The sequence below is a fragment of the Sturnira hondurensis genome, unplaced genomic scaffold (assembly GCF_014824575.4).
Source record: "Sturnira hondurensis isolate 20B ecotype Veracruz unplaced genomic scaffold, ASM1482457v3 Scaffold0008380, whole genome shotgun sequence".
Classification (NCBI taxonomy): domain Eukaryota; kingdom Metazoa; phylum Chordata; class Mammalia; order Chiroptera; family Phyllostomidae; genus Sturnira; species Sturnira hondurensis.
The window spans coordinates 1,618,828-1,635,425 of record NW_028081011.1 but is presented as its reverse complement, the minus strand read 5'-3'; the positions used below and the strand labels follow the sequence as shown (position 1 = coordinate 1,635,425).

Below are 16,598 nucleotides of genomic sequence, written 5' to 3'. Positions count from 1 at the left end.
GCTGCCAATCACCAGTTGCCTGTAGCTGCGGCCTTCTGAATCATCCGAATAGGTTCTGTGGAGGAATGTTCAAGCTTCACACAAAATTTGATGCAGATTCATTGCTCTACTCACTCATTCAGTCACTTTGAATATACTGGCCACAAAGTAGCTCTGCTCACTCAGCAGCATTGACCGCCCCCACTGACTAGTACAGTGAAGTCGTCATTGCTCATGCGTGCACATTCCAGTCCACTCTCCTTGGCTGCCAGGTTACAGTGATATTGTGCAGATTGTTCTCATATTAACAGTGGCTGGACTTTTTCTGGACAAACCTCATCGCAAGTACATGTACCTATGTATGTATGTATTTTTTCCAGATAAAGGCTCAAATATGAAAAAACAAACAATGAAACACTTAGAAGAAAATATAAGAGTCTGCCAGGAGTAGAAGAAACCTTAAATAAACAAGTTATAAAAGATAGACACGATTAACTATGTAAGGCAATCAACAATCATAACATACAAAACCAGAAAAATGCAAATTAAAGTAGTGATCACATGTCATACCCATGAGACCAACAAACGACTAGAGATGATAACCCCCATTGTTGGGGGGGATGCTTTTATAATTGTCAGTGGAAAGATGAACTGTTAGCGCCTTTTTAGAAGGCAAGATGGCACCCTTATTTGCATCCTAATTAGAGGGACTGCAAGAAAGCTTTTTTGTTGTGATACAATAGGGAAATGTGAGCAACAACCATTTGATGTTATTACGGAATTGTCCTTAAAATTTTCAGTGTGATTTATAATATTTTTAAAGAGTCCTTTTTCCTTAGAGAGTCATACCGAATATATCCTGTGAAAATGACGTAACAGCTGGGAATTTACTTCAGATAATCCAGGGGTCAAGGGTGTCAGTGGCTGATAGTTTAAAGCAAGGGTCAACACACTACAGGCACAGCCAAAGCCAGACCACCACCTGGGTTTTAAATAAAGTTTTACTGGAACACAGCCACACTCATTCAGTTACGGTTTTTGTTTTTTTTAGTATCGCTGAGGCTGCTTGTGTGCTACAGCAGCAGAGTTGAACCTGCAGTGCCTAAAATATTTACACAAAAAATCTTCACAACCCCTCGTCCATAAAGAAGCATGTTTGTCTAAAAGTTTGTGACGGTCGGTTCTGGGGCCTTATGATATGAAGGCCTATTATATTAGTCTTCATACTTATCTGTGTTTGGACTTTTCCATAATGAAAAGTTTAAAAAAAAATTAGCCCTGGCTGGTGTAGCTCAGTGGATTTAGCGCTGGCCTACAAACCACAAGACTGCGGTTCGATTCCCAGTCAGAGCACATGCCTGGGTTGCAGGCCAGTTCCCGGCAGGGGACGCATGAGTGGCAACCATACATTGATGTTTCTCTCCCTCTCTCCTTCCCTTCCCCTCTAAAGATAAATTTAAAAAAAAATTTGACCTAGTAATCTCACTTCTAAAACTCTATCCCTTGGAAATAAAAACATCAATTAATAAGAATATGTATATAAAATAATGTTTACTAAAATAGTTTACAGTGATTAAAAAACTGAAAATAAATTGCCTTCCAACATGAGAAAGCTTGTATAAACCACATCCACCCGCACTGTGAATATGATGTTGTCTTTTTAAAGAATGAACTAGAGTTTTGCCATTCCACTTGGTGAATTTTTCATGAGATATTTTCAAGTGAGAAAAACAATGTAAAAAAGTCTGTATGTGACAGTTTGGTTTTGGTAGAACCATGGCAAAATTTACCCCTTCAGTGTGTGGCGGTGAGTGTGTTGGGGGGGTGCATAACAGGTTATTAATGTGGGTTGGGGTACAGCGATGTCTATGGAAGGGAAGCAAAGCAGAGCGCATACAGGACAAACCTGTACTCACAAAAACAGCCTGTGTGATGTGATCCTGTGTGTGTTTCTATCAGTTCTATTCGTATGTATATGTGCTTTGCTAAATTAAAGAGTTCTGCTTTTTAAAATAACTGTAAAGGAGTACATATTTTTAATGTCCTTTGATGGAAGTACGGAAATAAAAGGGAATTTGGTTAGGCGCTGGAAAGTGCCCGGGAGTGGGAAAACGAGACCGGAGCAACCTGGGCCGGCCAGGGAGGGCTCTGCGGAAGGTTCTGGTGGTGCGAGGGGTGGCTGGATGGTCTTTGGGCCACAGTCACTCCCTGATCTCAGCGCTTCTTCCTCCTCCTCCCAGAGAAATAATGTTTCCCTGGGGGATGAAAAAGCATCCCTTTGTGCAGGCTTTAATTGCCACGTTGTTGTGCCAAGTGAAGAGTGGCGGGCGGGCGCAGCAGCTGGGCACAGCCAATGCCAGGCAGCACAGCCCACTGCCTCAGGACAGTCTGGGCCAGCTGGCCTGGGAGCACTGCCCACCTCTGCCCCCCGCTGGGGGCCAAGCACTGGGACAGTGGGGCAGAGGGGCAGAGAAGTCACTGGAGGGAGAGAAAGGGGTGGGGCCTCTGGGAGGGTCTCGGCCACTCTCTGAAGCTTATTCATCATCCTCCCTTTCCCTTCCCCTCCCTCTTGTTTTGCAGACTGTCAGCATCAATAAGGCCATTAATACGCAGGAAGTGGCTGTAAAGGAAAAACACGCCAGAAATATCCTTTTGGATGTTGCTTGAAGACCAGCCCTGAGGGGGTTCAAATTGTGGGGACTGAGGTCAGGGTGAAGTGTCCTTTTTCAGCTGCAGGAAGGGGAAACCCCCACGCAGGCCAGGCCCCCGCAGAGTGCAGCAGTGGCAGTTGGCAGCAGCTGGCCCCAGAGACCAAGGCCCATTGGGCGGAAGGCGTCAGAGGGGCCGTCTAGCCCAGTCCTTCGAGCTTACCAAAGATCCCAGTCCCCTCCTAGGATTTCCACTTCCCCAGACCGCCAAGTTCTTTCTTTGGAGATGCTTTCTCCGGACATCAGAGGGATTTTCTTTTTTCTTTTATTTTTTTTAAAAATCCTCACTCAAGGATATGTTTATTGATTTTAGGGAGAGAGAAGGAGAAAAACATTAATCGGTTGCCTCCTGTATATTCCCCACTGGGAATCGAACCCGCAGTCTTTTTTTGGTGTACAGGACCATGCTCCAACCAAGGGAGCCAGCCTGCCAGGGCTACCGAGGGTTTTCACCTGGGCTGCAAAATCACTCCAGGTCCTGCACTTAGTGGAGGGCCCATAGGGCCACACGGACCACCCCTTTGGGGACACGATGATCTTCTCTTCTCTGAGCACAAAACAAAACAAAGGTCTCCCTGGAAAGCATTCTGCTGAGTGAAATAAGCCAGGTGGTGAAAGACAAATACCATATGATCTCTCCTTTAATGGGAAGCTAGCAACAAAACAAACAAGCAAGCAAAATAAAAACAAAGATACTGAAATAGAGAACAGGGGGACAGCAACTAGAGGGGAGAGGGGAGGGAATTTTGGGGGGAAAAGGGGAAGGGTTTACAGGAACTAGTATAAAGGACACATGGACAACAACTAAGGGGGGTGGAAATGGGAGGGAGGTGAGGAGCACCGAGGGGGTGGGCTGGATAGGAGTAAAAGAGAAAACTGCTTGAACAAAAATTAAACTATTTGGAAAAAAGAACAAACAAACAAAGGGCTCAGCTTCCGTGGTTGGCCTTAAGCCAACACAGAGTTCCCCCTAACTCAGAAGGGGAGAAGACGGGGGACCTCAAGGAGGCTTAGGGAACCAGTGACCAGAAGGGTTCAGTGCTGAGTTGGCAGTGCCCCAGCTGAGCTCTATCATGGGTCTGTGGCTTTGGAGAGAAGGGCAAGCAGCACTGTGGCTGGGGGACCCCTGGGGATCTGCCCCTGGGGTATAGAGTCCCCCAAAGTCAAAGGAGAGGCTGCCAGTGGGGTTGAGCCTTTGTCTGTGTGTGCACCAGGGGCGGAGCAGGACACCTGTCAGGGCAACTGTAGGCTGGGCTTCCACCTGGGACGGGCAGCTCCTTCTTGCCTGGGCTCCTCCTGGTGGCCGAACCACAGCCAGTCGGTCCTGAACAGTTTGTCCTGGTGCCATCCCACCTCAGCCCCCGCAGGCCACCCCCTAGGTTATATGCCCAGAGCTGGCAGGCCCTCAGGAAATGTTGCTCACAGCAGGTGCTGTGCTTCAGAGGAGGGAAAGCAGCTTGTCTTTAGTGGGAAGATGCTTTGTATGGAATCAGAGCTTTGCTGTGGGGTGGGGGCTACTGAGCCTCTCCCTGGCACCCCAGAAGCCTACCCGACAGCAAGCCAGTTCAACCTGGCCCCTTCATTCCCAGAAAGACATAGTCCCTTTGCTTTATTGCATCAAAAAGCCAAACCAAGGAAACCCCATTTGATTTTTCTCAGAATTACCTAGTCCTAATTCTTACCATTACCTGCTAAGGATTTGTGATCAGTCTGAAGCAAGATATGAGGTAGGAGAGAGACAGTTGTCATAGGCCAGTGTGCTCCTCCAGATGGGGGATTGGCACAGAGAGGACCAGGAGGCCACCTGGGGCAAAGAAGGAGTCTGTGGGGAAGGGTCCAGGACCCTGCCTCTGGAGCTCTCTGGCTCCCTGTGGACCCGTGAGGCCCCCGTGAGCCTTAGTTCTCTTGTCCATCAGATGAGAGAGTTGGTTGAAGAAGATTTCAAAGGTCTCATATTCCAGCTCTTAATATTCTGTGCCTCTCTCTTTTTTAAAAAAAAATTTTACTTACTTATTTATTTATTTATTAGGGAGAGGGTAAGTGAGGGAGAAAGAGAGGGAAAGGAAGATCAATGTGTAGTTGCCTTTCATGTGCCCCTTACTGGGGACCTGGCCCACAACCCAGGCATGTGCCCTGACAGGGAATTGAACCTGCGACCCTTTGGTTCACAGACCTGCACTCAATCCACGGAGCTACATCAACAAGGGCTGATACTCAATTTTTCAGTGGTAGATAAATGCTGAAAAGATCACTCCTTACAGTAGAGTTGTGAAGCTTAGCTAGTGACTATCACAAAACATTTATTCTTTGTTCTTTTCAAGAGCATAGATCACCCTAATGCCTTAGACTTCAGAAATGCTGTCAGACATCCACTTATCCCAGGCACCTAACCGGTGAACAGGTGGACTCCCTAGCTCCCACCACTTCTAGAGGAGACTGAGTCTTATTTTCCTTTATACCCCTGTGTGCTAAACTTCTACGGTGCCTGACACAGAATAGGGACGTTAAAATGCTTATCCAGTCAGAGAAGGACAGAAAAGTCTTCTTGCCTCTCTCCAGGTCAGAGAGCAGCTAGCTCCACACCAGCTCCCGCTTCTGTTCTGGCAACCTGCCCCCGGGTGGAGTAACTCCCGTCAGTGCGAGAGAGAAGTCATCGCACGGGGTTGGGAGAGACGGGGTTGCTACCGTCTCTCCTCTTGGCTCTTTTCTAGTCCAAGGGGCTGTGTTTTAGGTGAAAACAAGCTGTTTCAGAAATGCTAGACCAAGAGCTGATTTCAGCTCCCAGACCCAAAAGTCTGTGTTCAAGCCCACCCCTCTCAAAATGCAGATTTCAGGCTAGGGAAGGAACTTCGTGGTATCTTCTAGCTCAGAAGAAAAGCAACGTGTGTCTGGGTGAGTCATAGTTTGTGGCCCGAGGCAAGCCTTTCTGCCCTAAATGGCACCGTGAGCCTCGGTAAAGAACTTCATGTTGGAAGCGAAGAGCTGCCCTTGGGGTTGATGATGCCCAGTTCCTCAGTGTGTGAGGCCTGTTTAAACAGACAGTGACGACAGAAATGTGGGCACCCTCTCCTCGCCCCAGAGGCTTCACTGTTGGCAGAGGTCTGGAGTGCTGACCTAGAGGCACGTGAGGCCAGGTGGGCAGTTATTCCGCACATACTGTGGCAGGTGGTCCCTGGGTAGTGTGGGTGCCATTTGGAGTCAAATCTGGGGAGGAATGGCCCCAGGATTCCACATACAGGGAGTTCAGATTGGTAGGAGATGAAAGCACCCTTGAACAAGGCCGGGAAGATTTACAGAAGAGTCAGGGTATCAGAGTCATTTTAAATTTAGGGAAAAGGCATTTTACACGAAGCCTGCTGCATTCAGCAAAAGAGCAGAGTGCCCAGTGGAGAGGAGGCAGGTGCTACCGACCACATTCTCCCTTCAAAAGGCGCACCCGGGCCCCTGCTGGCCCAGAGAGCCCTGTGCAAGCTAGAAGACGACATCCCTCCCAAGATACATTTCCGTCCCTGGAGAAATGATCTAACAAAATGTATTTGATTGAAATGAGACACTTCATTGCCATCTGTCAAAAAATTGCCCAATAAATGTACAGATCTGTGGTATCTTAGTTGTAAGCAGTGTCCCCTCCCAGGTAGGGCTACTGCTCCAAACAATTACACAGCCCTCCACAGAAGCCTGTTGTAGGCTTGACCTCGAGGATTGTCTGGTTGCCCAAGGCAGGGCCAGTGCCCTTGTTTTCCATGACCCTCCCTCACCTTGCATACTGGGCACCCACCATGAGAAAGGGGCGCAGACCTTTTGGTCTGTCGTCAACCGGCTGCCCCTGTCCAGCAACGCCGTGCTCTGCTGGAAGTTCTGCCACGTGTTCCACAAACTCCTCCGAGATGGACATGCAAACGTGAGTTCCTTGAGCTACCAGGGGTGGCCAGAGGGCCAGAGACCCATGTGGGGAACACGTCATTGCCTGGGCCACAGAGACCACTGTCCACTCCTGCACTGAGGGCAGCAGCTGCCCCCTTTCCCTGGCCTTTTGGTTACTGGTTAAAAGTGGGGTTGTCTGCCTCTGAGCAGCCTCTCCATCCCCCCCGAGACCCATGCTTTACCGTCACCTGTGTCCTCTCCTCTCATAGGCTGTTCTCTTTCCTCCCCAGGTCCTGAAGGACTCTCTGAGGTACAAAAACGAATTGAGTGACATGAGCAGGATGTGGGTGAGTTTGGAGATGTGCACGAGGGCTACTTGGGCCTCTTTAGTCTTCCCCAGAGGCCACAGGATACAGACTAGGAATGGAACACACTCATCTCTTTCAACTTGTTTAGGATTTCTCTCAGCATCAGGGAGGGGGCAGGGGTGACCTCAAATAGTACCATGATACCCACAGTCTTCCCTGGGGTCCCTGGAAGCTTTAGAGAAGGTCTAGGACCTGGGAGCTGCTTCTGCCAGTGGCACCCTGTCACAGCGTTCTCCTGACACTGGGGTTCCCTCAGCAGTGACACAGCCACAGTTCCCCCACCTCTCATTTAGACTGGTCCTGCTGGGGTCACCGTACGCTGAGAACCAGCATTCCCACTTCTCAGTGCCGGGACCTTTTCTTTTCTGTGTCGGGATTCTCAGTGCCCTAGGCTGAGAGGTAGGTGACAACATCAGAATCGATCGGAAAGAGTGTTTTTACGCGCACACCAGAATGCCTCTAGATTCTGACACCCAATTGAGTGTGTATGGGCGGGAGGGAGGTGATCTGCATTTTGAAGGCACTGCCAGGTTGATTCCGCTGTGTCCCTTTGCCCTCACTGGTGGGGGACTGCGCTAGCCCTTTCCTTCAAACTCTTACCTGCATCTGTGCACTCACAACATGTCAGCAGCTGTGTGGTCCAGTCTGCCGTTGCAGGTGAGGGCTCCAGGCCCAGAGAGGGAAGCGGCGTTGCCCAGTCACAAGGCTGGTTCAACGGAACAAGGCTGACAGTGTCCCCAGACCTCCCCGCTGGATACTGGAGAGCTTTCTGTTGTGTCCCTAGACACGTGGTGCTCAGGTCTCTCTCTTTGTTGTTAGAATTTGCCTGGTATGTCTTTTTCCATCCTTTTATTTTTGGCTTTTCTACATCCGTATGTCTTAAAAATATCACTTGTAAATAGCAGTTATTTGGATTTGGGTGTTGATTTGGTAAAGACAGTGGTCTTTGTCTTTCAGCTGTGTGTGTGCTCCATGTACACTTACTCTAACGTGTGATACGTGTAGATTGCCGTCTCCGTCTGTTTGTGCCCCTTTTCCGTCTGTTTCGGTGTCTCTCATCGTGTCTTCTGTTGGATTGATTCTTTTTTCTCATTCCATTCTATAGTGGCCAGTTGGGAGAGTAAAACAATCTTTATTTTTTGGTATATTGTCTAATAATGACGAAATGCCTGTTTAGTTTGCCGAGGTCTGAAGTTCGTGTCTCTCTCAGTTTCCCGTGTAACACAGTGACCGAAGAACGTGTTAACTCCGCTCCTTCTCAACTTACGTGTTCCTGCCATGTATTTACTCTTGGTCATTTGTTCTTTTTCAACCCTATAATATACTGGGTTGGCCAAAAAGTCTGTATAGCTTTTTTCATAAAATGGAAAACACAGTTTTCATTTTCAACAATAACTTTATTGACTTGGATATTTTGAGTATGTTGACTTTCTCCCGCTATTGGCTTCTAGTGAGTAGAGGTCAGAGGTGCTGCTAAACATCTTCCAATGCATCAGACAGCCCCACAGCAAAGAATTATTTGGCCAAAATAATAGTACCAAGAACCTTGGAAACCATTTTTGACATATTCAGTCAATCACAGCACCTTCTCCATACACTGCATAAATCTTTTCTTGTGTTTCAGTTGTGTTTTTTTTTCCTGGAATAATATGCCCAAAATGTTGCTTATTTAATATTAAAATGGCTGCATGAAAATTCACCATTTTTGATAAGTTTCTTTTTTTTAGTGCACGCTGGTATGACAGCTGTCACGATGCAACCGAACAAAATTGTTCTGAATGAAATTTAACACAACGATGCACGCTGCTAGAGCCGTTGTGTAGAAAAACCAAACGAACGTTTTGGCCAACCCAATATTTTATTTTAATTGTTTTATTCTGTGTGTTTCCTTTCTTCTTACATCTCGTAACTTCCATCTGAGATAACTTTCTCTCTGCCTGAACAATTTCCTTTACAACTTCCTTTAGTGAAAAAGTCTGTCGGCGGCCAACAGCCGTTTTTAGTTGTTTGAGAATGTCTTTATTTCACCCTCATTCATGGAACATATTTTCTCTGCATTTAGAATCTTGGTGTGACAGTTATTTTCTGTCCTCACGTGGAAGGTACCATTCATGCTTGCCTTCCACTGACTTTCAGCTTTCATGTCAATGCAGTCTGCAGTCAGACTCAGCCGCGCCTCTGGGAAGCTGGTCTGTGTTTTTATATCTGGCCGCTTTAAAGGTCTCAGTGCATGTCTGGGTGGGCTCCTCTGGACTCCTTAGACCTGCGGGTTAGTATCTTTCATTAGCTATGAAAAGTTCTCATCGTCTCTTCCAATATGGTCTCCGCACCTCTGGTCCGTCTCTTCCTCTGACGCTTTGGCTGGGAGTGTGTCAGGCTTTCCCACTTTATTCACGCTCTCACCTTAAAACACTGTTTCATTTTTTTCCTACCCCTTTGTCTCTCTGCTTCATTCTGTGTTAATGTTATCAGATCTGGCTTTCTTTACTTGTTACCTCTTCAGCTGGCTCTAGTCTGAGTGGCATTCCTGTTTTTCTTTTTTAGGATTTTATTTATTTATTTTTAGAGAGAGGGGAAGGGAGGGAGAGAGAGGGAAAGAAACATGGATGTGGAAGAGATACATCAATCAGTTGCCTTTCACACACTCCAACTGGGGACTCAGCCTGAAACCTAGACATGCGCTGGGAAGCAAACCTGCGACCTTTTAGTTTGCTGGCCAGTGTTCAATCCATTGAGCCACACCAGCCAGGGCTGCATTCTTTATCATATCTTGTGCCCCGCATGTATTTTTGAATGGTCTCTTATTTATTTAGACATATTACACATAGTGACTTCATATATCATCTTTTATGCTTCCATTATCTAAAGCCCTTAAGAGATCTGTTTCTGGCATCTGTTGCTTTTGTTAAATTTTGCTCATGCTATGTAGTTTTTTCTGTGCTTAGGTATTTCTTACTGTGAGCTGCTCATTTTTCTTGTCATTTTATTTGTGAGAATTTTTTGAAGTCTAATGAAGGCAGGTTCCTCCAGAGAGAACTTGCATTTGCTTCCGTGGGGATCACTCTAAAATCTCAGCTTAAGGTTTTTCCAATTAAAGGCAGAGCCCCTTGACAACTAGTCCGTGGGTCCAATTTTTTTCCTCCCTCTGATCACGACAGTGGTCTGAGGCAGCAGATTTTCTTTGTAGTCCTCAGGGAGGACCCCTTCAGTGTAAGGGTACAGATGTGCCATTCTCCAGAACCAAGGAGGCAGCCTTTTGGCTCCTCCGCTAGATCTTCAACTTGAGCAGACCGGAGCCCTGCCTCCGTTCACCGCCTGGCCCCGGAGGCCCAGAAGATCAAGGCTCGGGTGCACCTGGTCTGGCAAATCCCCTTTCCCCCAGCTCCATTATCCCGGTATTCCATTTACTCTCCAGGAATCTGTATTTGCTCAGTCTCAGGCCTGAGGATTCCTTTCTCTCTTGTTAATTCATTGATTTTAAAATCAGAATTTAAAAAAATATTTCCCCAATATTGTCAGTCTTCAGTGGGAAGGTCAACCCAGGAAGCTAGCCTGCCTTGTCAGCCAAAATAGAATTCCTTTAGGTCTTTTTTCCTACGTAATCTATCTCTCCCATTTGCCTAAGAGTTTCTGAAGTTAGAAACCTCTTTTATTTTATTATTTTTTAAATTAAGACCTTTTTTTTTCTTACAGCAGTTTTAGGTTCACAGCAAAATTGACGGGAAAATACAGAGATTCCCCATACACCCCTTACCACTCTCCAACGTACACAGCTTCCCGTGTATCAAAATCTCCCACCAGAAGGATATATTTGTTACAGTCAATGAATCTATATTAATACATCATAATCACCCAAAGTTTCTAGTTTGTATTACAGTTCACTTGTGCCGTGTATAGTCTGTGGGTTTGGGCAGATGTGTGATGACATGTCCCCACCACTGCACTGTCGTCCAGAACGTTTTCACTGACGTCTACCCACCACCCGTCCACCCCACCCCGTCCCTGCAGCCCCTGGCGGCCTCCCCTCTTCTCACTCTCTCACAGCGTTGCCTTCCCCGGAACGTCGTATAGCGGGGGTCAGTGAGTGCGTAGCCTTTTCAGATTGGCTGTTTTTACTTGATAGTGTGTATTTAAGGTTCCTCCATGTCTTTTCATGGCTTGATAGCTCATTTCTTCTTAACACTCAGTAGTATTCCATCATTAGGATGTACCACAATTGCTTTATCTATTCACCTCCTAAAGGACGTCTTGGTTGCTTCTAGTTTGGGACATTGATGAATAACGTTGCTAAAACCATCCGTGTGTAGGTTTTCGAGTAGAAATAAGCTTTCGGCCCCTTTGGGTAAAAACCAAGGACCACCACTGCTGAATCGTGTGGTAAGAGTATGCCCAGCTCTGTTGGAAACCGCCCAACTGTCTTCCAAAGTGGCTGCACCGCTTTGCGTTCCGCCAGCAGCGAGTGAGAGTCCCGTTGCTCCACACCCGCACCAGCACTTGCCGGTGCCCGTGCCCTGGGTTCCGGTGCCCTGGGTTCCGGCCATTCCAGCAGGTGTGTAGTGGTGTCTCATTTTTCTGATTTGCATTTCCCTGACAACCTACAAAGTGGAGCGTCTTTTTATAAACTTATTTGCCACCTTATTTTGGGAGGGAACCCATTTTTAATTGGGTTGTTTGTTTTCTTATGATTGAATTTTAAGAGTTTTTAAAATATTTTGGATGGTAATCCTTTATCAGGTGTGCCTTTTGCAAACATTTTGCCCCCGGCTATGGCTTATCTTACTCATTCTCTTGAAGCTGTTCCTTGCAGAGCAAAAGTTTTACATTTTATTGAAGTCCAGCTTATCAGTTATTTTTTTAATGGATCATGTGTTTGGTGTTGTGCCTAAGTCATCGCCATACTCAGAGGTCACCTAGGTTTTCTCCTGTGTTATTTTCTGGAGTTTTATGGTTTTGTGTTTTACACTTAAGTCTGTGATCCATTCATCTTTTACTTTTTGGTCCTGTGCATTTCTTTTTTAATTTATTGATTTTTAGAGAGAGGGGAAGGGAAGGAGAAAGAGAGGAAGAGAAATATTAATATGTGGTTGCCTCTTGAGCTCTCCCTACCAGGGACCTGGCCTGCAACCCAGGCATGTGCCCTGACCGGGAATTGAACTGGCGTCCCCGTGGTTCACAGCCCACACTCAATCCACTGAGTTATACCAGCCAGGGCCTGATCCTGTGCATTTTCATATGAAGGACAGTAAAACTAGTTTTGGTAACAATAGTCTTACCACAGTCTTGATGATGAGAATAGTTTTGCCTCTTTGTTTGCTTTTCAGTACTTTCCAATTTTCCTGTAATGAAGTGTCCTGTAAAAATTAATATAATGATGAATTATCAAAGCAAATTAATACATTATGAAACACTCCCCTCTGACATTTAGTATTTTTAACCTCTGATTGCTCTACTCCCTCTGGTGCCAGTTGTGGCATGTTTCAACAGGGTTTCTCCAGGCCATAGATGCAACTAAAAAAAGACAAAAGTCAAATCTCCTGTGGGAGCTGCGGCTGTTGCATTGAAGGCTTGTGTCCCCGAGTCCCTTCTCTTTTGTGTATAACCAGGAGTCCCCGTCATCACCCTGCTACCCCTAGTTTCCTCCCAAGCACCCAGGCTGTGACCGCACAAGCAAACTCCAGGGCATTCTTATCCTTCGCCTGCTAGGATGGGTCCCATTTCAAATCCCAGCCCTGCCCCCTGCCCCGCACCATGTATACCACTCTAGATGCTCTCAGTCTGCTGGAGCTTGTCTGGAGGAGACGTTTCTCCCCTGTGCTTAGAGAGACAGAGGAAAGGAAACAGCATAGAGCCAGACCGTGATTACTAAGAGTTAGGAGACTTCAAATTCGTAAGTAAGAAGCCCTTGTTCTGAATTTATCCAAAGAAAGTCCTCATGTTTGTACACAAGATTAAACTGTAAGAATGAACAGTAGGGAGTTGGTTTGATAAATTAGGGCACTTACTTACTATGTACTGGACAGTCACTAAAAATAATGATAAAAAAGAAAATTTAAGAAAATAGAAAATATTGCATTGTATTAAGAAAAAAGGCAAGTTGATTCCATTTTATATTTCAACATGAAGGTGGAGCCCAGAGGATTTTTAGGGCTGTAAAACCACTCTGTACGAGATTATAATATGAGTGCACGTTATCAATACATTTGTCAAAGCCCATAGGATGCACCATCCTGAGAGTGAACTTTGATGTCGAATTTATTTTGGACGATAACGATGTGTCTGCGTAGGTTCACCAGTGGTGACCAATGTCCTACTTGGGTGCGCGGGGTTGGTGGTTGGGGGAGGCTGTGTGTATGCAAGAGGGGTAGAGGGAATCTGTGTGCTTTCTGTTTAATTTGCTGTGAAGCTAAAACTGCTCTAAAAATAAAGTCTATGTAAATTGGAAAAGGGAAATAAATAACATTTTGTCCCCCAAAGTGTTAGCCATGAGTATATCTGGTGTTTACATTAAGGGTGATTCGTTCGTATATGTACTTTTCTATATTTTCCAAGTTGTTAGCAATGGACATGCATCATTTTCGTAATCAGAACAATACATATTTTTTAAATGAGGGCCTGGCTCTAGGCCTTTCAGCGCAGGTGCTTGGTGTTGACAGCTGCTTTCTTTTCTTTTCTGGGAAGGGCCACCTGAGTGAGGGGTACGGACAGCTCTGCAGCGTCTACCTCAAACTGCTGAGGACGAAGATGGAGTACCACACCAAAGTGAGTCTTTGCTGGCAGTCCTGGCTCTCCCACCCTCCCTGTCTCCGCGGCACCGTGATGGCCGTGACTGTCAGGCCTTTCCGGAGGCAGCCTGACTAGTGTCTGCACCACCTCCCAGCTGTGTGAGAGGACACGCTTTATAGGGCAGCCACAGTCAGTCGGGCCCTGGGACGTGGCCTGTGTCTTCTGCACCCTTTGTCCCCCGTTTTGCAAATTGAAGGCGGAACCCTATCCAGTAGCACTATGAACATGTTTTAGAAGCACTGACTTCACTGTCAATAAAAATAGGTCCTTCCATTTATATAGTGAGTTTCCACGCAGAACCTTCTTTTCATCAATAGATGACTCTAGTCGGTATTTCCAATGCACCTAATGTGTGTTGTAAGCCTGTGTGTGTGGTACCACGTACCATGTAAGAGCAGAGACACAGGGTCTGCTCTCTGGGCGTGCAGACGCGTTTGGGAGAGGAGGTCCACTCTCCGTGCCCCAACCGGCAGTCGGACAGGCAGCCTCCTGCTCTGCGGGAGACACTCAACCAGCTGGGCCATGCCGGCCAGTGCAATTTAGTGTCTTGTATCTCCATCATCACATATGGACTTAAGGGCAGCTTGGATTTACTGAAACCATCCTAGTCTCTGAAACCTTTTCTCTATATCAGTAATCCTCACAGCAATCTACAAAGTAATAACTTTTATATCCTAGAAAAACAAAACTCCAGTAGTGGCTGAATCCCTTACCTGTGTCACATAGCTTTTTATTAGCGAGGTGGGGATTTGAACCCATGCCCACATACTACTGTCTTAGCCCACGCTGCTCAGTGGCTACCCTTCCTCCCCTTGTGCCACACTGATTGCCTGCCAAGGGCCAGAACCAGTAGCTCCAAGAGGAAAAGATGAGTAGACCTTGCCCCACCTCTGGGAGTCGTCATTGGGTTGGGAGAGAAGTGATAAAGGGAGAGAAGACAGACTGCAGTGAGAACTGAGAGCCAGGGGGCATTTAGCCCAGACGGTACCAGTTAGGTGCCTCAGGGGCCATGTGACAGCTGAGCCCAGTCGCAGGGTATTACAGTTATCTGTGCTGCAGGACATGTCACCCCAAACTCAGTGGTTTGTAACAACTGTCTTTTAGTATCTCTACCCTTTATGTTGGTCAGGAGTTCTGGGAGGGCTGGAGGGGACAGTTCTGGCCAAAGGTCTCACACAGTTGCAGCCAGAGCCTGGCTGGAGCTGCCACAGTGGAGGCTGGCCTGCCATCCCTCTCTTCATGGAGGCTCTGGCCCAGGGAGGGCTTCATCACAGCCTGGTGGAGTCCCCCAAGGGAGCCAGAGGGAAGCACATGGCGTTTGTAAGGTCTAGCCTCAGAACTCACAGGCATTCCTTCCAACGTCCTATTTGGCTGAGGCAGTCACAGAGGTCCCTAGACTCAATGAGGGGGACAGATCACACCACTCAAGGGAGGAATGTCAAAGTCACAAAGTCGCATTTTGGATGGGATCTGTAGAAAACAGTTTGCCACAGTCTACCCTTCTGCCCCACAGTTCACAGCCCTCCTGCCTGCTGTGGAATCCAGCCCCCTCCCCCAGACTGTCTGCCGCACAGCGGATAGAGGGGAGGGCACTGGTGAAGAAGGGTGGGGTCTGCGTTCTAGGCAGAGGAATTGGCTGGAGACACAGGGCATGGGGCTCAGGACACTGTGGTGTCTGTGGAACTAGCAGTAGATGGACATTAGTTCACAGAGCGGGCAGGTGGAGAGCAGCAGGGGCCTGAGTGGGTGCGTGAGACCATCCCGGGACAGAGGGTGGAGGGTGGAAGCTGGTGAGAGCCAGTTAGGACTCTTACCTGTGGGATAGACAAAGGACGGAACTTCCTGAAGACCAGCGAGAAAGAGAGGAGAGGGGGCAATAGCTAGGAGATGAGGGGGCAATAGCTAGGAGATAAGGGACCATGGGAAAGACTCAAGCAACAGCAAGAGGGGGAAGGGGGAAGGGGGTAGGGGCGTGGAGTGGGTCTCTGGGAGCTCTGGACTGTGGGCTCCAAGAAGGCAGAGGGCAGAGGACAGGTGTGTGTGTCCCCTTGTGTCCTGTGCCTGGTCCAGCATCTAGCCTGAGACAGGTGCTCAGTCAGGATTGGTTGGATGAGTCAGAGAATGAACCAGAACCTAGAGCAGATCAAACAGACACAGGAAGGCCTGATCCTGACTCATGAAAGAGGCGCCCCTTCCCTGTTGAAGCTGGAGGAATGGAAGGACAGCCGAGCACAGTGGAAGCAGGAAGCTGAGGGAGTTACCAGTGATGTAAGAAGGAAGACACGTGCGGGGGCTCTTGTCGGGCAGCAGGTTTGAAAGCTGGGCAGTTATTGATGGGAAGGGGGGCTGTCTAGGCACTAGCAGGGACTGTTAACGGGGCCCTAAGGCTAGCGAGCATGACCCACCCAGTAGTGACCCAGCTGTGAGTCCTTCTCCAGGGACATTTGGCAGCCAGTCCTAGGCACAGAGAATGGGACAAAAATGCAGGCTCATCAGGTTTAGCAGGTGGAAAGATGGGCAGTAAGAAAGGCAGGGCCCAGTGGGGAGGGGCCAGGTCACCATCACTTTCAGACCGAGTGAGAAACTAAGTGCAGCCGGACGGGAGTGTTGGAGGAGTTCACAGTGTCTGAGACGAAGGGCCTGCGGTGGGCCTGGGGGCAGAGAGGGCTGTGCGGGCCCAGGGCAGGGTGTTGTAGCCATAGCCAAAGTGAGGTGCCGGGGTGCAGGGCTCCGGTCTTCAGAGCCTAAAGTGCTCGCCCTGGAATTCAGAACCCCCCTCGCTGGACCGGCCGGCCGTCTCCCTGTGCCCCCCTGCCCTCCCTTGGCCTCGTGTTCCATGCAGACAGATCACACTGAGGAGGAGATAGTGGTCCAGACAGTGGACAATGACTGATAC

General features: G+C 47.9%; 1 protein-coding gene across 5 annotated transcripts in view; it reads left to right on the top strand.

The window, feature by feature from the left end:
- HIP1 (huntingtin interacting protein 1) overlaps positions 1 to 16,598 on the top strand; it is a 138,914-nt gene that overhangs the window by 88,897 nt on the left and 33,419 nt on the right. For all 5 annotated transcript variants that reach the window (XM_037054785.1, XM_037054782.1, XM_037054784.1 and 2 more), the window contains exons 2-5: positions 2,560 to 2,623; positions 6,446 to 6,588; positions 6,842 to 6,898; positions 13,598 to 13,678. In XM_037054785.1, coding sequence (XP_036910680.1) covers positions 2,560 to 2,623; positions 6,446 to 6,588; positions 6,842 to 6,898; positions 13,598 to 13,678 — 345 coding nt within the window. The remainder of the gene's footprint in view (positions 1 to 2,559; positions 2,624 to 6,445; positions 6,589 to 6,841; positions 6,899 to 13,597; positions 13,679 to 16,598) is intronic.